This window comes from Mobula hypostoma, chromosome 5, assembly GCF_963921235.1.
Source record: "Mobula hypostoma chromosome 5, sMobHyp1.1, whole genome shotgun sequence".
In the NCBI taxonomy this organism is placed as follows: domain Eukaryota; kingdom Metazoa; phylum Chordata; class Chondrichthyes; order Myliobatiformes; family Myliobatidae; genus Mobula; species Mobula hypostoma.
Window position 1 is genome coordinate 126090140 of NC_086101.1, and position 22646 is coordinate 126112785.

Sequence of the window (22646 nt, forward strand, 5' to 3'; positions counted from 1 at the left end):
TCACACACTTGGTGATTCGGGAACAGCTTCTTCCCTTCTGCCATCTGATTCTGAAATGGACATCGAACCCATGAACACCACCTCACTTTTTATTATTATTTTTGTTTTCACACTATTTTTAAATTAACTACTTAATAAAAAAATATTGTGCCTATAAAAAGTATTCATCCTCCTTGGAAATTTTCATGTTTTACTGTTTGACAACATTGAATCACAATGGATTTAATTTGGCTTTTTTTTGACACTGATCAATAGAAAAAGACCCTTTCCTATCGAAGTGCTGTTTTCTGTTGGAGTTGGCAAACAAGTTACCCTCTTTTAGAACATTTAGTAGCTGTAGAAGAAACATGTTATAGATACATAGTGCATATACATATAGAAAAAAGCATAGATACATATAGATAAACTCTGGTCAACACTAACAGGTTGGTCTTGGTAGGAATGATGCATAGATTTACTCGAATAATATTTGGAATCTAAGGGTCAAATTATAAAGGCACCAAACAGAAACTAAGATTATATTCTCTGAAATTTAGCAGGTTAATGGACAATTTCATTGAAGTTTTGAAAGCATTACATGAAACCGATGGGAAGAGGTTTATTTTCACTGGTTGCAGAACTGAGGACGAACGTACAAGAGTCTAAGAATTAGACTCAGCATTTCAGGAGTTAGGTGAAGAAATGTGGAAGTAGTTAAGGATATTTGATACTCTCACAAATCATCACTGATATTGGGCAGATTGGTCTTTTTAAATCTGAGAATGATAATGTTTTTGTTAAATAAATGTATTTTTGATTTTGACGTGTGAAGAACCTGTCTTAGTTCACATATCATAATTTTAATAAAAGGCAGAGCAGACTAAAGATTCTTTCATGCCTTTTGCAAGTTAAGCACTTCTGAATTGTAAGCAGGTTACAACCTGAAAATAAAATAATTTCCATAAACACTTCAAGCAAATGATCAGATAATTAAAACAGCAAACAAAGCATCGAGTCTGCTCCGCCATTCCATCATGGCTGATTTATTGTCCCTCTCAACTCTTATCGCCCGCCTTCTCCCCGTAACCCTTGATGACCTGACAAATCAAGAAGCTATCAACCTCTGCTTTAAATATACTCAGTGACTTGACCTCGACCGTAGTCCACGGCAATGAGTTCCACAGATATAGTTCCACCACCACCATTTGTTAGATAAATTTCTCTTCATCTCTACTATTCTGAGGCTGTGTCCTGTGGTCCTAGACTCATCCACTATAGGAAACATCCTCCCCACATCCATTCTATTTAGGCCTTTCAATATCTGATAGGTTTCAATTAAATCCACCACCCCTACCCACCCCATGCTTCTAAACTCCAGTAAATACAGGACTGAAGCCATCAAACATTCCTCCTCCTCTGGACCCTCTCCAGTGCCAGAGCATCTTTTCTTAGCTAAGGCCTCCAAACTGCTCACAATACTCCAAGTGTGGTCTGATCATCAATGCCTTACAAAGCCTAAGCATCGCATCCTTGCTTTTATATTCTGGTCCTCTTGAAATGAATGCTAACATTGCATCTGCCTTCCTCACCACTGACTCAACCTGCAAGTTAACCTTTAGGGAATCCTGCACAAAGACTCCCAAGTCCCTTCACACCTCTGATTCTTGAATTTTCTCCCCATTTAGAAAATAATCTACACTTTTATTCCTTCCACCAAAGTGCATGACCATACACTTCCCTCCACTATATTCCATCTTCTACTTTGTTACCCATTCTCTCAACCTGTCTAAGTCTAAGGATGCTGACTCCATCCTTTCTCAAAACTTCTTGTCCCTCCACCTATCTTTGTATCATCTGCAAACTTGTCCATAAAGCCATTAATTCCGTCATCCAAATCGTTGACATATATTGTGAAAAGAAGTGGTCCCAGTATCAACCCTTATGGAACATCATAGTCACAGGCAGACAACCAAAATAGGCCCCTTTATTCTCACTCTTTGCCTCCTGCCAGTCAGCCAATCTTCTATCTATAATCGTAACTTTACTGCAATATCATGGGTACTTGTTAAGCAGCCTCATGAGAAGAAAATTGCTAATGCTTTATAAAACTTCAGCATTACTTCCTTGTTGTTATATTCTATTCCTCTCAAAATTAATGCTTATATTGCACTTACCTCGTTTACTACTGACTCCGCCTGCAAATTATCCTTTGCACCTCCAATCTCTGAATTTGCTCCCTGTTTAGAAAATAGTCATCCAAATCACTGACATATAGTGTGAAGAGAAGCAGTCACAACACTGACCCCTTTGGAACACCTCTGGTCACCAGCAGCCAATCAAAAAAAGGCCCCCTTTATTCTGCCTCTTTGCCTCTTGCCAATCAACCAATTTTCTATCCAGGCTCATACCTTCCCTGCAATACCATGGGTTGTTACCTTGCTAAGCAGCCTCATAAGTGACACCTTGTCAAAAGTCTTCTGAAATCCAAATACACAACAAACCAATTCTCCTTTGTCTATCCTGCCTGTTACTTTCTGAATGATTTCCAACCGATTGTCAGGCAATATTTCCCCTTATTTCACCCTATTTTATTATGTGCCTCCAAGTACCCTAAAACCTCATCCTTAATAATGGACACCAACATCATACAAGCATTGAAGTCAAGCTAACTGGCCTATCATTTCTTGTCTTTTACCTCTTTCCCTTCAAAAGAGTGGAGTGACATTTGCAATTTTCTAGTCCTCCGGAACCATTCCAGAATCTAGTGATTCTTGAAAGAGCATTACTAATGACTCCACAATCTCTTTAGCTACTTCTTTTAGAACGCTGTGGTGTACACCATCTGGTCTAGGTGACTCATTACCTCAGAGCTTTCAGCTTCCTAAGCATCATCTCCTTAGTAACAGCCACTACACTTACTTCTGCCCTCTGACATTCTTGAATCTCTGGCAATCTTCTACAGTGAAGATTGATACAAAATACTCATTGTCTGCCATTTCCTTGTCTCTATTACTACCATCCTAGCATTATTTTCCAGCAGTTTGATATCCATTTCACCTCTCTTACTCTTTATATATCTGAAAAACCAAATTCAGTTATATTACAAGTAGCAAGAAGGACAGCATGTGCATGGAAGTGCAACCACGTGTACATTCCACCTCAAGCTGTAAGACATCTGGATTTGGAAATAGAGTGTGGTTTTTCACAGTCACTGGGTGTAGATGGTTCACCTCCCTACCCAGCTGTGCTGTGAGGTCATGTTACAAGAAGGACTGAAGCAGTTCAAGAACATGATTCATCATCAGAATTTCAAGGGTTTTTATAAATCAGCAATTATCTCTGACTTTGTCAGCAACATCCAGACTAACGAAAAAGCCAGAATTTTAATATGGTGCAGCATGTAGAATGGCCATCTGATCTGATGGATATGACTGTCAGAGTTTGGAGTAAGCTGAATCTTGTGAAGCTGGCGAGCGAGAAGACCTAGAAATATTTGAATTTGAAGACAACAATGGGTGCTTCAGATGCCGAAGGGCTGGGATTAGATAGATAGATAGATAGATAGATATACTTTATTGATCCCGAGGGAAATTGGGTTTCGTTACAGCCGCACCAACCAAGAATAGAGCATAAATATAGCAATACAAAAACCACAAACAATCAAACAACAAATGCAAACTATGCCAGATGGAAAATAAGTCCAGGACCAGCCTATTGGCTCAGGGTGTCTGACCCTCCACGGGAGGAGCTGCAAGTTCGATGGCCACAGGCAGGAACGACCTCCCTGTGCCGCCCAGTGTTGTATCTCGGTGGAATATGGCCGAATTCCAATAGCAAAAATCCAATATCCGGTCTACATACACGTTCTTTGATCGTAATAGGACCCGGATTGCACCATCTGTTGTTAACCAGAACAGTAAGCACCCAACTCCTTTACGCTTACTGTTCTCAGTGCACTTCCTGTCAGCCCGAATGGTCTGGAAGCCGTCCATGGAGAAGTTTTGATCGGGTATGTCCTCGTGCAGCCCCGTTCCAGTGAAACACATAACACTGCACTCCCGAAATGTTCTCTGATGCCTGGCTAGCACCGTGAACTCGTGCATTTTATTACCCACCAAACTCCTCTTCTCCATAAGTCTCTGTTGTCTCGACCCGGTCCTCTTTCCTCGACTTTGTGATCCCCCTCTGCATCCTCTGTGTGTTTTCCTCCAGATTTCAGCAGGGGTGTCCGCCGCTCTGCTCGCTAAACCGGCCGGCATAAGCTCAATGAGCTGGTCCCTGGAATACACAATGCTACCATGCTTCTGTCCTGCTAATGAGACATGTCTGAATGTAACTATTTTCAGTGCTAAAAACCCAAATAAAACTCCCTCTACCAGCATGTTAGAGAGGGTGCAGCTTTGATGTGTTACCGTGCCAAAAAAAATACAAAAAATAACATTAGTTAAAAAGTAAGAAGAAAAAAAGTAAGAATACCGGTCGGAACGGCTGTAGCAGGCTGCATGCACGACCGGCGCATGCGCACACAAAGACACCATGCTATGTGACTGTTATGTAGGCAGAAACAGCAACCTTTGTGAAGGAGATGATCAGAAATTCAATAAATGGAACTGAATTTCATATGGTGGTACAACACTGCCACTACGCTAATATCATGTTCAACTCAGTCAACTGGAAATGGATTCCCGGGCAAGCTTGTGTAACTTGCCATGATGGGGAGTGCAGAAAAAGAGCAACATTTGTGTCCATGCCAACAGAAAGTGTAAAACAGTCATTGCTAACATGTATGCATAGGCTCCATTTATGTCATCTTGGCAATCTCCAAACTAATGAATATGTTTAATAAAAACCTGTTTCGAATTGAAAATATTCAGCAAGAAATTACTTTGCCTTGCGCTTCAGGTTCAATGCATTCTCCTTTTACATTAAAATAACTTCAAACCTCCAAATGATGGTTGCACTGTGCGTAATTCATTATTTCAGGAGTGCCTGTGGGTGAACTACAGATGACAAATGCACTCCAGATCCGTTTTCAATCTGTTTATCTAAGTTGTGAATTGCTTGTTTATTCAAATATATCACCATTTAAATCCATTAAGTGAATATTTCTACAGATTTTAAATATTTGACTAGATTGAGAGCTACCTTGGGCTTTAACTGACCTTTTAATGGCTAATTTTCCTTGTACAAACACAATAGCTTACTTGCAACTATTGAATTAACACATGTCTAAAATACTTTGCTGAGTATCAGTGAGACTTAACGTAGATTGGGAGACCACCTTTCTGAGTATCGGTGAGACTGGACGTAGATTGGGAGGCCGCTTCACCGAGCACCTACGCTCCATCCGCCAGAAAAAGTGGGATCTCCCAGTGGCCACCTATTTCAATTCTACTTCCCATTCCAATTCTGATATGTCTGTCTATGGACTCCAACACTGTCATGATGAGGCCACACTCAGGTTGGAGGAACAATACCTTACATTCCATCTGGTTAGCCTCCAAACTTGTGGCATGAACATTTGATTTCTCAGACTTCAGGTAATGGCCCGCCTTCACCATTTCCCATCCCCTTTTCACTTTCTTACCTTATCGCCTTACCTGCCTATCGCCTCCCTCTGGTACTTCTCCCCACTTTTCTTTCTTCCATGGTCTTCTGTCCTCTCCTATCAGTCTCCACCTTTTCCAGTCCTGTATCTCTTTCACCAATCAACTTCCCAGCACTTTACTTCACCCATCCCCCTCCCAGTTTCACCTTGTGCTCCTCCCTCCCCTCCCCCGACCTTTTAACTCTACCCCTCATCATATTTTCTCCAGTCCTGCTAAAGGGTCTCGGCCTGAAACGTCGACTGTACTCATTTCCATAGATGCTGCCTGGCCTGCTGAGTTCTTCCAGCATTTTGTGTCTATTGCTTGGATTTCTAGCATCTGCAGATTTTCTCTTGTTTCTAAACTGTTTAGAAGCAGCTGCCAGTTAAAAAGCATACAGAAGACAAGTTTATCTTTTGCCCAATTATTTATTCCTAGTGATTCCAGTCCAGTTTTGTGGGTCCTGAGTTGGCTGACGAAGTCAATATGAGACCCATAGATACTCTCACAGAAGCAACAGGAAGTGCCGAATCAAGGATGCTAGTAATAGTTTGTGAGATAATGCTCATCCTGTTATTTATGAAAGATATTTGCAGTGTGGTCCTCATGAACAGTCTTATGGGTCAATCCCATCTTTCTGCATTTTAAGCAGATATAGGCCATCCCCCAGATTTAACGAGCTATGGGTTACGCTTTTTCAAGAAGACTTTCAGAAAATATTTGAATAATTTTATTTGTTCACCTGGGAATGCCTTGACAGAACATGAAACTCAGAGTGGAGTGTCATTTTTGGGAAACAACAGGAATTCTGCAGATGCTGGAAATTCAAGCAACACACATCAAAGTTGCTGGTGAACGCAGCAGGCCAAACAGCATCTGTAGGAAGAGGTGCAGTCGACATTTCAGGCCGAGACTCTCCAACTTTCAAACCCCTTACTCACTCTTCCTTCAGTTAGTCCTGACGAAGGGTCTCGGCCTGAAACGTCGACTGCGCCTCTTCCTACAGATGCTGCCTGGCCTGCTGCGTTCACCAGCAACTTTGATGTGTGTTGCTTGTCATTTTTGGGAGTTGGGTGGAAGATGTGCCCTGCCTAACGGAGCAGTAGTGGGTCACAGGAGCTTCACTGGTAGAGACGTTAACTGGGAGAGGATGCTGATTTTTGTTCATTTCTCCTGCCAGTGGATTTGGAAAGTTTTGTGAGGTAGTATTGGTTGTTTCTCTGCAAAATGCCTTTGAGATGACACTGGTATGATTGATAGTTCAAGTACCATAAATGTACAGAAGAGAATGGGACACTGTGGCTCAGGATTCGGAGCTCCGCTAGGCCTAAGCCGCGACCTTCATTTCAGTTCAGACGCTCTAGGTCTGTCTTATTGCACTGAAATGAAGCAAATTCCTTCAATAACATTTGTCTTGTACAAGATATAGCTTCTAGCTTATGATAAATCGCCCAGGTTTTCTGGAGTTACTTTAATAGATGTTTTTTTATATTGGGGTCAGCTTGGTTAAGGACCTTTGTTTTGCCAATATTGAATGAAAGGTCCATCCTGTTGCATGTCATTCATTTGCAGTTAACTAGTTCCTGAATCTCCTGGCCATTCTCACCAAATTAGTACTGATGTTTTCTAGTACAAAAGCCAAAGACACCAGCACCTCCAACATCAATCTGTAGCATGCTGTTGATATCTGCATACACGTATGTGCAAATAGCTGCCTTTGAGTCAGTAGCTGGATGATAATACATGGCAGCAATCAGTACTGTACTCAGATCGGGTACATTGTGAGCCTGAAAGTAAGAATGAGATGTATTTCTGCATGAAACACAATTTGAGAAGGATTCTCAATGATGGAAACAAAGGTGTTCATAAGAAAAAGAAAATGCCATGTATAATGGTTGGGGCTTCTTCCTACATATCTCTTGGAGATCTTGTGTATTATGCCTCTAAACAGACAGAATCAACACTGATTTCAGGAAGTAGCTCTACAGTCACTGGGAGGAGATGATTGAGGAAGACCCTGGTAATGACTTTCTCATTTGGTGGACAGCAAGGAGAACCTCCTGCAGTTACCACAGTCGGGCTGGCCATCTCTTCTTGAACATGGTGGTGATCTCGTTCCCTTTGAGGTCCCATTCTCCTTTCAAATGTGGGAAGTGGGTTTGTGAACTTGAGATTGATCCACAAGCCCTAATTAGGGTGGACTTCAAGGTAGCCCAGGCACTGTAAACGCACAGAAGCTCTTGTTGATTGAAGCTGAGAAGTTATCTTGAGCCACAGTATGAAAAGAGCTTCCTTTGCAAAATCAGTGGGACATTAACATTGATTTTCCTGTAGCAATGGCCCTGGTTTATGCTAATGTGTGAGAGTCTGGTGAAAAGATGCAGTACAATAGAGTGGATGAGACAGTGTTCAATCGAACAATCTTTAGTACTTGTTATAGCACAGGTGATGCAGACAACCTTGTTGCTCATGTTCGGATGATGACATAATGTAAAATGCTGGTGCAGATACCAGAGGTGTACCATGAGGTCAAATGCTTTTCTCTCCATTGCACCAGGGTATTGGTTAGGTTAAAACAGTGTTCCGAGCACTTTGACATGAGAAGTGGTCTATGGAATTAACTTTTCATTCTCATTCCTTTCCTGGGAGTTGCATCTTTTCTCACCCTAGTATCAAAAGTCGTCAAGAAGGAACAGATGTCTCTTCTTCTGATGCAAACCAAGGTTTATGCAGGACTAGCATAAAGCCTATGACTGGCCACATCCATAGCATTCTAGCCTGAGAACATGCACTAAGTTATTTTACCATGCTGCCTCCGTGATAAAGTGAGCTGGATAGTCATTGGGGTGAGGGGTTGGGGGGGGGGGGGACAGTGACTATCTCATTCTACACAGTAGAGCTTATCACATACTGTCAATATTACTCATCCGGTCTGCCCCTCGATAAGAATGTGGAGTCGCTGTTTTTCTTTCTCTTAACAGGTCATCTCCTTCCCATTGTGTCTCCACAGGATGTCCATGTCAATATTAGGGTGTTTGGATCCCCAAGGGCAGAAGGGCAGGGTGATGCTCAGGTGTGGCTCTGTTGAGATGATCCCTGAGACTCCTGCATTCCAGGTGCCAAGCTTCATATTGGTGGATCAAAATTTTCCTTCCATGACAAGAACAAATGTTGCATCCCAGTTACTATGGAGCTTGAAAGAGTGAAACCATGGATCATAGTGCTGAGTGGATATTAACATTCATATATATAAAGACAATGGTGCAAGTGTCATACAAGCCAGTTCAGGCCCTGAAGTTCTTGTCCATTGATTCCCTCCCACACATGCGATGCCAACTATGCTTCCCTTCACCCCTTCCACCCTTGATATTTTCCCAGCCTTAATCTCCTCTCTTTAGAGGTTGTTCAACATCCAAAACTCCCCTTACCCTCTCTCAGACTCTTTCCTACCCCTACAGCCTTCGCTCTCTTTCTTACAGTGGGAGGTGCTGAGACCACGGAGGAATTTGAAAACAAGAAAGAGTTTTTTGAAACTGTGCTGAGCAGAGACTCTGCATTCATCAGCAAGCACAAGGCTGCTTGGGAAACAAGCAGTGTGCATGTTAGGATACAGGCAATAGGATTTTGCTACTAAGGAGCAGGATATGAGAGTTAAAATCTGCAGTAGCTGAGCCTGAAGGCAATAAAGCCACAGGAGAGGAGTATCAGTGGTCGTTCTTGCTGTTGCTGTTACAGCATTACACTTAGCGCTCTGCTGCATTCATTCTTCCCAAATAACAGAAGTTAAGCACTCGGCTTGTCAACTGTGCAATATTATCTTTCAGCTGGAAGGGCAATATTAATTTCAAATGGCCTTCAAGTGAATGCACCAATGGTTAACACATTCAAAATAGTTCATCATTGATACTAATTTCCCAGATTAATAAAGACAGAGCTATCAATTGAAGAGACAAACTTTTTTTTTGCATTCATACTGTATCATCAAGATGTTCACAATATTTAAGGATCGAAATATTCTCAAATGTTTTAAGGTATTTTCATCCACAGAAGATTCCAGTAGAATATTGTCAAATTATAGAACATTGACAACTTCTAGTCAACTTCTATTGACCATCAGGACAATAGAAACTCAAACATCAGTCTATTGTTCATCATCGGCAGCTCAGTGTTCAACACAATCATTCCATCCAAACGTATTATCTAGCTTCAAGATCAGGCCATCTGTACCTTCCTCTGCAATTGGACTCTTGAACTCCTCATCACAGACCTCAATCAGTGAGGATTGGGAAGGGCATTTCCTCCTCACTGATAAGCTACAGAGGTGCACCTCAAGGCTGTGTGATTAACCCCGGCTGTACTCTCTATACGATCACACGTATGGCTAAGCACAGCTCCAAAGCCTTCTTCAAATTTGCTGATGATACTGTTATTGGACGAATCACAGGTAGTGATGAGTCAGCCTATCAGAGAGAGATGCCTTGCCTGTTTGTGTGATACTGCAATAACAATCTCTCACTCAATGTCAGCAAAAGTAACGAGCTGAGTATTTACTTCAGAAGTGGGAAAGAGGGTGAACGCTCATCAGTCTACACTGGGAGAATTGGCAGTGGAGAGAGTTAGAGAATTCTTGTTTTTTTAATGTATTGGATAACCTGTCCAGGGCCCGGCACAGAGATACAATCATAAGGAAAGTACACCAGCATCTTTACTTTCTTAGGAGGTTCGCTTGTCAACAAACACCCTAACAAATTTCTACTGTGCTGTTGGAGGTATCCTGACTGGTTGCATCACGATCTGGTCTGACAATTTGGATGCATAGAAACGTGAGAAGCTGCAGAGAGTAGTGGACTCTACCCGATATGTCATGGGCACATCACTTCCCATCAGTGATAGTATCTAGAGGAGGCAACATCCACCATCATGGATCCTGATCATCTGAGCCTTACCATCAGGCAGGAAGGACAGAAGCCTGAAATCTCTCACCACCGGATTCATGGACAGCTACTGCTCTTCCATCATTCAGTTTTGAATCTACTAGAAAACCCTCATCACTATGGTTCAGCAGTTTTTTTGCCCTAATTGTGTTTTTTTTCATATAAAAAATTCCTTAAAATATATTCTGACGTATCAAGTGTATCGATTACAAGAGAAGGGAGTAGAAGAAGTTCACCCGGAACTAAGTGGAACCAATACTGCCCAGAAATTGGGCAAATTTGCACTCATTCCGAAGATGCATAATGCACATATTAATCACTTGTCCATGTTCTGAATTGTTTGTGGCCAACTCTGAATTCCGGTTGAAGTTGGGAAATTGAAACCTGCACTGTCTACATAAGGAATTACGATTAAGTGTGGGAAGGAGGTAATAGCTACATCCCTGGACATAGCTGATCTCGGGAACAAACAACCAAAGTACAAAAGACAACAAACTGTGCAAATACAAAAGGAAAAAAAGAAATATTAATAATAATAAATAAAAATCAATAACTATAGAGAACATGAGCTGAAGAGTCCTTGAAAGTGAGTTCATAGGTTTTAGGAACAGTTCATTAATGGTTCAAGAGAAGTTACCTCCACTGGTCCAACAGCCTAATAACTGAGGTACAATAACTGTTCCTGAACCTGGTGATGTGACACCTGAGGTTCCTGTACCTTCTTTCTGATGGCAGAAGCAAGAAGGAAGCATGGCCTGTGTAATGGGGTCCTTGATGGTGCTGCTGTCATGCAACAGCACTCCGTGTAGGTGTGTTCAGTGGTGGCTAGGGCTTTAACCATGATGGGTTGGCCCATATCCACTATCTTCTGTATGCTTTTCCTTTCAAGGGATTGTTCCTTCCATACCAGGCCATGATGCAATCCGTCAATATACTCTCCACCACATATCTATAGAAGCTTGCTAAAGTTTTAGGTACAATGCCAAACCCTCGCAAATTTATAAGGAAGTAGAGGCATTGTCTTGCTTTCTTCATATACTGACGGATTTGTACCACTGTACCATTAAGAGCATACTCACCAACTGCATCTCAGTGTGGTATGGCAGTTGTCCCGTATCAGACCGCAAAGTAATCCAGCGTGTGGTGAAAACTACCCGGGGATTATCGGCAAACAACAGGAATTCTGCAGATGCTGGAAATTCAAGCAACACACATCAAAGTTGCTGGTGAACGCAGCAGGCCAAGCAGCATCTATAGGAAGAGGCGCAGTCGACGTTTCAGGCCGAGACCCTTCGGGGATTATCGGCACCCAATTGCCCACCATTGGGAATATCTACCATAAACACTGCCTGGGCAGGGTGAAAAGCATTATCAAGGATGTATTTCACCCTGACCATGGACTTTTTACTCTCCTCCCATCAGGAGGCGCTACAGGAGCCTCCGCTCCCGCACCAGCAGGAACAGGAAGAGCTTCTTCCCCGAGGCTGTGACCCTGCTGAACCTCACATCACAGTGCTAAGCAGTATTGCACCCATATTCTACTGTCTCGGTACTTTTATATTTGTGCCCTGTAGCACTTAGTTTTTATTTGCAGTTATTTTGCAAATAGCACTGTTCTTTGTGTTTCTGGTCAGATGCTAATTGCATTTCATTGGCTTTGTATCTGTACTCGGCACAATGACAATAAAGTTGAATCTAATCTAATATAATTGCACTTACATGCTGGACCCAGAACAGGTTCTCTGAAATGGTAATACTGAAGAACTTCAAGTTGCTGGCCCTCTCCACCTCTGATCCCCCGATGAGGACTGGGTCATGGACCTCCATTTTCCTCCCCCTGAAGTCAATAATCAGCTCCTTGGTCTTGCTAACACTGAGCGAGATGTTTTTGTGGCATCACTCAGCCAGATTTTCAATCACTCTCCTATATGCTGTGTTGGCAGCATTTGGCCAACAACAGTGATGTCAGCAAATTTGAATACGCCATTGGAGCTGTGCTTAGCCTCACTCACAGTGATTAAAGCGAGTAGAGCAGGGGGCTAAGCACACAGCCTGGTGCTGCACCTGTGCCGATGGAGATTGTGGTGATATTGTTGCCAATCCATAATGATTGGGGTAGGCAAAGGAGGAAATTGAGGATCCAATTGCACAAAGAGGCCAGGTTTGAAGCTTATTATTTGGTTGTGAAGGGGTTCTGGTGTAGGCAAAAAAAGGTATCCTGATGCATGCATCTTTACTATTCAGATGTTCCAGGATTGAGGGAAAAGCCAATGAGCTGGCATCTGCTGTGGACCTGTTGCTCCGGTAGGCAAATTGGAGTGGATCTAATTCACTTCTCCAGCAGCAGGTGATATGTTTCACCACCAACCAACTTTATCACACTGATATGTTTTTTTTAACATTTGAATAATAATTTAAGTTCATAACTGAAAGGTGTTTTTTTTTCCATTGAGAGGAATAGAAATGGTCAGGTTTAATGGTCACTTCATGAAAAATATTAATGCTGCACTGTGTAATGCTGTAACATTCTTCTATCCAGACTAAGTACATTAGCAACTTCAGCTTGCAGCTCTTGCTAATATTACTTAAAAGAAAGTTATGCTTCAGGACCTTTCAAGCAAACTGAAGGTTAACATCAATAAAATTTTGCTTGAACTACCATCTGCCATCACTAAAGTAGTGGGAGCATCCCACTCACATTTCAAGCCACTATTAAATTAATGCCTGGAATTTTACTTAAAATCAGAGCAATGTACAAGACTTGTTCCAGAGAGACAATGTTCATTTTTGATCTCATTCATATTTAATGTTGGATGTCTTTCAGCTTCTCTTCTGAATGTTACGTACCCCGTAACTGGTTTGCCAAACCAGCAGAAATGGATCACTCAGTTGGAGTCTGGATTACGAGAACTAAGGAAGTTTTATTAAAGAAACAAGCAACACAGTAATCGAAAGAATAATAAATGCAACAGTTCAGCAATGATAAACACACATGTGCACAGATTTAAGATAACAGGATCAATCAAGCTCTATCGTTGTCTAGGGGTAAATGACCAATTTCAAAGTGACACAAAGTCCAGTTCAATTTAGTTCAGTTCGCAGTAATCGTTGCCAGGGCGATGGACAATGTGGGGGGAAGGAGAGAGAGAACAAGAATGAATGATCATTCAAAACGGCTTCCACTCACAGACCCACGATATTGCTCACAAGCAGCTTCCGGGCGAGTCCTTTGTGATGTCACCTGAGGTCACTGACTGTGACCCCTCCTCCAGATGCGGTCGATCCTCTGCAGTGAACCTGGCACCCAAGCAAGGGCAGACACACACCGGGTTCCCGATGATCGTACCTTTCCACCCTGTGCGTTTAAGGCTTGGTTCCGCGACCAGCCTTCCAAACGACTCCCGCCGACTTACGGGGGGGGGGGGGCACCGCTTCCAGGGTCTCGTTACCTCGTGGTGTCGTGTGTGTCCTGCCTTAGCGAACCTGTCCCTTTTTATCCCCCTGCTGGGGTATCGCCTGTCCATCACTTCAAACAGTTCAGGGTTCAAAGGGGGAGCCGCTCTTGACAGCTCTCTCTACCGTCCCTTCATTACACATCTCCAAATCGCCTGTTCATCACTTCAAACAGTTCAGGGTTCAAAGGGGGAGCCGCTCTAGACAGCTCTCTCTACCGTCCCTTCATTACACATCTCCAAATCGCCTGTCCATCACTTCAAACAGTTCAGGGTTCAAAGGGGGAGCCGCTCTAGACAGCTCTCTCTACCGTCCCTTCATTACACATCTCCAAATCGCCTGTCCATCACTTCAAACAGTTCAGGGTTCAAAGGGGGAGCCGCTCTAGACAGCTCTCTCTCCCGTCCCTTCATTACACATCTCCAAATGCTGCTCCATTGTCTTCCTTATCTCTCTCTCTCCCGAAGACAGGTGGCAGACCAACTGCTGATCACACAGGACAGCTAACATCTATGTGTATTCTTGTCACATGAAACATCAAACTGCAGCCACATTTGTCGATAACAGTTACACTTTGAGCAGAGAATGGAGTGAGCTCCATTATATACTCTGAAAGCATTTAATACATAAATAACAAGATGCACACTTTAGAAGTATCGCTAAAATAAAATTATGAGCTATTAGCATCTTAAATCCCACTATAGGAACATGCCTAACATCCAGTTACAAATAACAACAGGGCACTAATCCATACAGCAGGATTAATACAATCGATAGCAATTAGTAAGTAGATGATAAGCACTCAATTCCATACATTAATCTGTCATCAATTGAACAAAAGACAATGGAATATTTTTCAATGTGCAGTAGTTATTTGTAATTTTATTAGCTCTGAGAGATGTCTATACATTTACCTCTATTCTTAGAAAATCTCTATTCTGAGAAAACCCCTCTTAGAAAATGGCCTGAGACACCTTATTTCTTTTTTTCTCTCTGCCATAGCTCTCCTCACTTCTGATCAGGGGAATTAAATCTCCCGTCGCTATTGCTCTGCCAATTGTTATTGCTTTTGGCAACTAATGTGATGGCATACACACACAAAATGCTGGAGGAACTCAGAAGGTCAGGCAGCAACAATGGAAAGGAATTATCAGTCGATGTTCCAGGCTGAGACCCATCATCACGGCATACCTTGACAATTCCACACAGGAGGAAATCTGCATTCCATCAGCAGACTCCGACCTTCACTCAAGCGTGAACTCTTTAGGATTTAGGGCTGATCAACTACCAGGGCATAATTCGATTCTTCCATTTAACAAAGTCAAGCGTTAGCCATCTCGGTGAGATCTCGAATTAACTGTTGTCACCAATTGTCTGGATCTGGCAACTCACACTCGTTCCTCAATTGCACTTTATTTACTTGTGCACGAGGAGAGCAGCCCGGCCCCTCTCACACAACTGTTCTGAAGCTTGAACAAAGGAAGATCATTTTATAACAAGATTGTTTAGAAAGATTCAGATATTGACCCAATGGAAACTTAGGGCACTTCTGAATCCCACCATTTGGATATTTAAGCACTGAACGTAATACATACATGTAGTCTCAGGTCTCCATGATTTATCATGTTTCAGATTACATTTCGCCAATACAGTCCATGACTTTTAAAATAGCTCAAAGCAGTTTACAGTCAATGTGCTTCGTAATGAAATCATAACATGCTTCCAATACTCTGTACACCATATGTGAAGAGAAAAACAGGGTTAACATTTCAAGTTGATTACCTTTCATCGGAACTAGAAAACATTGAAAACAGAATGGGAAATGGTGGAGAGAACTAAAGCAATATCTGTGATATGCAGACTGAATAATGCCAGTGGAGATAGTTCTGGCTGAGAGAGTAAGGTGAAGGCCTGTTAAATGCAGCTGATCTACCTGGTAGAAGTGCCAAAAGAAGACCACTGAGCACAAAGTAATATGATCATAAGGCACAGAATTAGGTCATTCAGCCCATTGAGTCTGCTTTGCCATTCCATTGTGGCTGATTTAATATACTCTCAACTCCCATTCTCTTGGCTTCTCCATGTAACCTTTGAAGTCCTTACTAATCAAGAACCTATCAACCTCTGCTTTAAATATACCCAATGACTTGCCCTCCACAGCTGCCTGTGGCAATGAATTCCATAGCTTCACCACAGTCTGGTGAGATAAATTCCTCCTCATCTCTGTTCTGAGCAGACAGCCTTCCACTCTGAGCCTGTGCCTTCTGGTTCTAGGATCGTATACTATAAAAAACATCCTCTCTACTTCCACTCTATCTAGGCCTTTCAATATCCAGTAGGTTTCAATAAGATCCCCCCTCATTTGTCTAAACTTCAGTGAGTACCGGCCAAAAGCCATCAAACATTATATATCAACCCTTTCATTCCCAGAATCATACTCTAGATCATTTTCAAAGCCAGCACATCCTTTCTTAGATAAGGGGCCCAAAGCTGCTCACGATACTCCAACTGCAGTCTGAGCAATGCCTTATAAAGTCTCAGCATTACACCCTTGTTTTTATATTCTAGTCCTCTCTAAATGAATGCTAACATTGTATTTGGCTTCCTTGCTATTGACTCAGTCTGCATGTTAACCTTCAGGGAATCATGCACAAGGACTCCCAAGTCCCTTTGCACCTATGGTTTCTGAATTTTCTCCCTGTTTAAAAAACAGTTTACACCTTTATTCCTTCTATCAAAGTGCATGTTCACTCAGTTTCCTACACTATAGACCATCTGTCACTTCTTTTCCCATTCTCCTAATCTGCTCAAGTCCTTCTGCAGACTCAGTGTTTCCTCAAAACCGCCCCTCCACCAATCTTTGTATCATCTGCCAGTGCCACCATTTCCATCATCAAAATCATCGACATGTAACGTGAAAAGAAGCTGTCCCAACACCAACCCTTGCAGAACGCTGCTGATCACTGGCAGCTAACCAGTAAGGTTCCCTTTATTCCCACCCTTTGCTTCCTGCCAGTCAGCCAAACATCTATCCATGTTAGTTGTAGAAGTACAGCAACACTTTCTTATGCAGCAGGGTCCACAGAGTGATGTAATAATTGGTGATAATTTATTTTTCATTGTTGTTGGTAGAGAGTTAAATATCAGCCAGGAAAGCCAGGGAAGCACCTATGGTATAGTCTTGCTATTTTCTTACACCCTCTGGAAAAGCCATATGCAAATGAGCTTTAACACCTCAATTAAACAATGGTTCCTCCAGCCATATAATGCCCCTGTTCACCTCGATATACTTCTCAACTGTATATCAATACTGCTCACACTCCCAATTTTATTTGATATTTATTCTTTCACCCCTATGCAGAACACTATCTGATCTCTTCAACAGAATCTCAGAATCTTAACATAGTGACAAGACTCCACAGCTATTGGAACCTGGAGCAACAAAAGAGCTGTAAGAGGAACTCAATGGGCCAAGTAGCAAGGAAATGAACAGTTCACTTTTCAGGTTAAGACCCTTCTTCAGTTCTGAGAATGAAAAGGGCAGATAGATAAACCCAGGTAAAGGCAAGGATGGGGGGACTGTTAATTGGCAGAAGTAGTCAGGATGAAGAGGGTGAGGTGGAGATAGTAACAGAGGCTGAGAAGTGATGTGGGGGCAACAAAACCCTGCAGCCCACCACCAGTCACCATTGTACCCTCCAGATCCCGTTCTGCTTTCTGCAGTGATCACTCTCGCCATAATTATTCACCCATCCCTTACATTCCCTAGGCATTTTCTCAGCCATCGTAGAGGACATCACAACTGTCCCTACATCTCCTCCCTCATCTCCGCCTGGGGATCCAAGTAGCTCTTCCAGGTGAGGAAGAGTCATGCACCTTCTCCAGCCTTGTCCAGTGCATCTGGTGCTCTCAATGTAGCCAAAATGACTGCTTTGGCCAAGCACCTACGCTCCCACTGTCATGGTCATCTGGTGCCCCCTGTTGCAAAGCATTTTAATTCCCCTTCCCCATTTCCAAACTCACCTGTTTGTCCTCAGTCTCTTTACTGATACGGTGAAACCAAATGCAAACTAGAGGGGCTACTCCTCATATTCCACCTAGAGTAGTCTACAACCAAATAGTAGGAATATTGTATTCTCAAATTTCCACACACACACACACACACACACACACACACACACACACACACCTCCCATTCCCCCAGTTTCTTTCCCCTCCCATATCTAATCCATTTGCCAAACATCTCCCACTCAATCCCTTTGCCCTACCGTTCCATCTGCCCATCCCACCTCTCTTACCTGATTCCTCTTCACCTTTCTTTTCAGATTCTATGATCTGCAGTCCCTTTTTTGCCTCTACCTATCAGCTTCCAGCTTCTAACATTATCTCCATCTCTCCTTCCCATACCTGACTTCATATGCCTATCAACTCCTCCTCACCTGGATCCACCTATTGCTTGCCAGTTTTTGCCTCACCCATTTCCCTTATATTTTATACCGGCTATGCCTTTACCTTTATCTCGACCCAAACCTTCAACTGCCTATTTCTCTCTGCAGAAGCTGTCTGACCCACTGAGTTCCTCCAGGAGTTCCTACTTTACTCTCAGAATCAGCAATGATTTGCTTCCAGTCTGGTTTTGTTGGTTCTGGAGTAAATCATCAGAGCAATAAGTGAATTATAGACTCTGCACCAGTGAGCCAGGACACGCCTGACAGATAGATATATAGGCAGTTTATTCAGTAGTGAGCTTCTCCCATCACTTACTTACACGTGATTTCTGTGAGCATTTGAAGAATGGGCATAAGATTCTCAAAAGGACCTTGAGTATTACTTTCTACTTTGAATGGTCTTGAACATAAGGACTGCAGAGGTCAATGGGCATTTACACTTCCATCCTTGCATCTTTTCATCAGTGCATTTGGAAAACCCATGCAGAGTCACAGAGCTGTGAAACATGGAAAAATAGGCCCAGAAGTGGTCCCAAGCTTCCAAGGTCCTATCAACTTGAGCCAAGAATGGAGCTGAGATTATCAAAGACATAAGTAATTCACTGGAAGAGGTGTGACTGAACAGACAAGGCCTCTATTCCATTGTCTAGTAGATTGAGAAGGTAATCTGATAGAAATTTATAACATTTTTACAGGCTGGATAGAGGGGAGATATTTTTCTTGGTTTAGGCCAGTAGCAGTGGGTGAGGTGGCACAGTCTCAACGTAAGGAATAAGCCATTTAGGACTCATGAAGAGAAAACTATTAATTTAGAAGGTGGTGAAACTTTGGAATTCTCTACAAATACAAGACAGATTTCTAGAAATTAGGGGAAAGAAGGCATTGGATAGAACTGGAAAATGATCATAATCTGCATGAATGGTACTGCGGGTTTTAAGGGTCAGTTGGATTACTCCTGCTTCTAATCTTTGGTCCTTAAGTACTGTACCTCTTGTTTCTAGATGTCACAGGTCTGATCCGATTTACCCCTTGAACAATCCAGCTCTCTATGCAATTCCCTGATCTGTTACTCCCTGTCCTTCTGTTAACGGCTTTCTGTTGCCAATTGCTTCCTCGATGGATGCGAATCCATCTGAAACATCCACTCAGACTAAGAATTCCTTCACAGGCGTGATAGATTATATCTACGTTACCCGCAAACCTTCTGCCAGCGGGTTACATATTCCATGCGGATTTATTTCGCGGTGACGGAAACTTTAGTCAACGCCAACAGTTTGAGCTTTAATGATACTGAGTGACAGTTATTCTATCACGGATTTCTGTTACAGGTAGTCCGTTACCTTAAAGGCTCGAACAGCAAAATTGCTCGCTGATATTTAAAGCATACATCCCACATTCCTCTGCCCGCTGTCCACCAGCACTGGCATACAGATTGCATCAGTGCTGAAGCCATTCCGCAATAATATACAAAGTGGCCTGTATCACTGAACACAGTGCTCAAACATACTATATGTATTTTATTACTTTTCAATCAACACACGACCGAGGTTCATCAGAAAATCCCAAGAGAAAATAGAATTCAGCTGAACCAGTCCGCTGTAACTAAACCTTTTCAATATACCTTTATTCCCCCGCAGGGTTGAAGGCTTTTGCTAAACCTCTTTCTACTTCTGATTTATTTCCCCAATGGAAATAAAATACTCTAATAAATATGAGTCAAAGATGTTTCAGAAAACATTAAGACATTCTGTGAAAAATGAAATCCATCTACAATGATGCTTTCGGAGTTGAGATGTCTGCAAGCAATCTCTGTGTTTAACAAGCTACAAACAGAAGGTTGTCTCCAGCGCACAGAGTGTCCAGTATGTCTTTGTGGATCTTTGTGCTCTGTATGTGCCTGTCCCCATATTCTCACCACGTTCTTTTGCGAAACACGGCGTTGGAGGGAGCAAGGAGCTTTGGCGAGAATCAAAAAAGGGAGCTCCGTTACGGGAAACAGCGGTTCCACATTCCCTCACACCCTACCCTGGCAGGTTGCATGTCGGGTGATAGGCTCCGAGCGTCACACCATCCAGCCGAGTGGGACAGGCAATCATTTAAGCAACCCGTCCCCCAAGTAAAGCGAACTGAAGGTAGTGTATACTATGTATTTCGCTTGGATATTTCCACCTATACTTTTCCATCAGCCCCTGGATTAACTGAGAGTTCAATGTGTGTAAATGAATGTGTGTATGCATCTATACAAGTATATAGCGAGAATCCCCGCAGAAATGCAACCGAGATTAAGGCAAAATTGCCCCACAGAAGACGAGCAAAGCATGAAATTAATCTGCAAATCTATGTGCAGGCAAAATTTAGGCAGAAGAAAGGGGTCGGAATTAGTGCTTACCTTTCACGAAATACAGCACGACGGCTATCCGAACATAATCCAGACACTTTTGCGCTCGCATTTTTAACACTCTTCTGGATGCCAGCATTCATGTGAGGTGTAAAACCGAGGTTGACCGTAAACCTTCCGCTCGTTTAACTAGATCTCAAGGTGCAAACATGACTTTTGTGATTCGGCCGTAACTGAATGACTTCACCCAACGAGGACAGTGTGATTCACACCCCTCTCCCAACCAAACTGGCAACAACTCGGGCAGAGTCTCCGGTAGGAATCTCACAGCACAGAAGGGCGTTCGCCTCATCGTGTCTCTGTCGTTTCCACTAAAGAGCCATGAAGCCGGAATAATTCTGGCCAGCTTTCTTTACATTTTTTCCCCGGTTGTAAGTTGCTACTCTATCTCATTCAGGCCGATGTCTTACTTAAAGTCCAAAATAAACGTCATTTGTGTACAATTGTATCCAGAAATAAACTGATGCCGAGTAAGCAGCTTGGATGGGATCTTTAATAGAGGATGCAAAGGCACACTTCCGAATAGATACTTTGGCGCAACAGATTGATTATGTTGCTTCTACTGATGGTTCGAAGCCCAGAAGAACTTCAAATTCATCTAGCTTTCTAACTCAAACTGATACATGTGCTCTGAGACTTTTAGCTCCCAATTGTCATTGCAGACCCGTGTTCGACGTGCTGGTTTTAAAAATATCACCCTTCACACCAGTAACTTGTTTGACAGTAACCCACCCAATGGTACACGTAAACGGTTCCAGTGGCCGCCGCTCCTGGCCAGATACTTTCGAAGACATCTCTTCACCCACTTCCCTTTCCGCTCACTTCCCTGTGTCAGAAGCACTTTTTAGGAGTCCACTCGTGTACACTCATTAGAATGAAGTTCACAAACAACGAGCACTTTTGCGAAAGAAGTTGAATGTTTCCAATGTTGATCCTCTCTTCCTTCGCCGTTCCATCCGCCAAAAGCGGAACCTCCCGGTGGCTAAACATTTTAATTCCCATTCCCATTCCCGTTCCGACATGTTGGTCCTTTTTTCCTCCTGTGCCACGATGAGGAGCAACACTTTGTACACCGTCTGGGTAGCCTCCAACCTGATGGCATAAATATTGATTACTCCTTCTGGTAAATTTTCCCCACCCTCTCCTCCCCTCTTCTTCTGTTCCCCCTTCTTCTCACCTGCCTATCATCTCCCCCTGGTGCTCCTCCTTCCCTTTCTCCCATGATCCACTCTCCTCTCCTATCAGATTCCTTCTTCTCTAGCCCTTGACCTTTCCCAGTCACCTGGCTTCACCTATCACCTTCCTGCTAGCCTTCCTCCCCTCCCACTACCTTTTTATTCCTGGAATTTTCCCTTCCTTCTCAGTCTTAAGAAGGATCCCGGCTCGAAACGTCGATTGATTCATTTCCGTAGACGCTGCCTGACCTGCTGAGTTACTCCAGCATTTCGTGTGTGCTATCTTCCTTCTGTCACATGTGCAAGGCCTGGGTATCAGGAGCACATTCTCCCCATGAAATAATGTCTATAAATGAGGTGTGAGGAGCCTCGAGTTGTTAATATTTATAACATTTCACTATTTTTGCAATGAGCAAGGTATTATGGCAGACTCCTTCCAGCTAGTGAGATCTCATTTATTTTCTTACAAGTTGGAGAGAAGCAATTTGGGGCAATTGAAGTGTTCAGAGCAATCCCTTCAATCCCTTTACCTTACTTATTCTCTTTCACTTCCTTTCTATCATGTTACCACCAACTCCAGCCTGATTTTCCTACAATTGACCTGCACTAGGGGTAATTAACACTTTCAAATTCACCTACCAGCCAGCACATCCTTTGGCAGTGGGAGAAAG

At 42.8% G+C, this 22646-nt stretch overlaps 1 protein-coding gene across 1 annotated transcript in view; it reads right to left on the reverse strand.

The window, feature by feature from the left end:
- chrna8 (cholinergic receptor, nicotinic, alpha 8) overlaps positions 1 to 20908 on the reverse strand; it is a 396880-nt gene extending 375972 nt beyond the window's left edge. The window contains exon 1 of the mRNA XM_063047641.1: positions 20792 to 20908. Coding sequence (XP_062903711.1) covers positions 20792 to 20879 — 88 coding nt within the window. The 5' untranslated portion in view covers positions 20880 to 20908. The remainder of the gene's footprint in view (positions 1 to 20791) is intronic.
- Positions 20909 to 22646: the final 1738 nt, after the last annotated feature.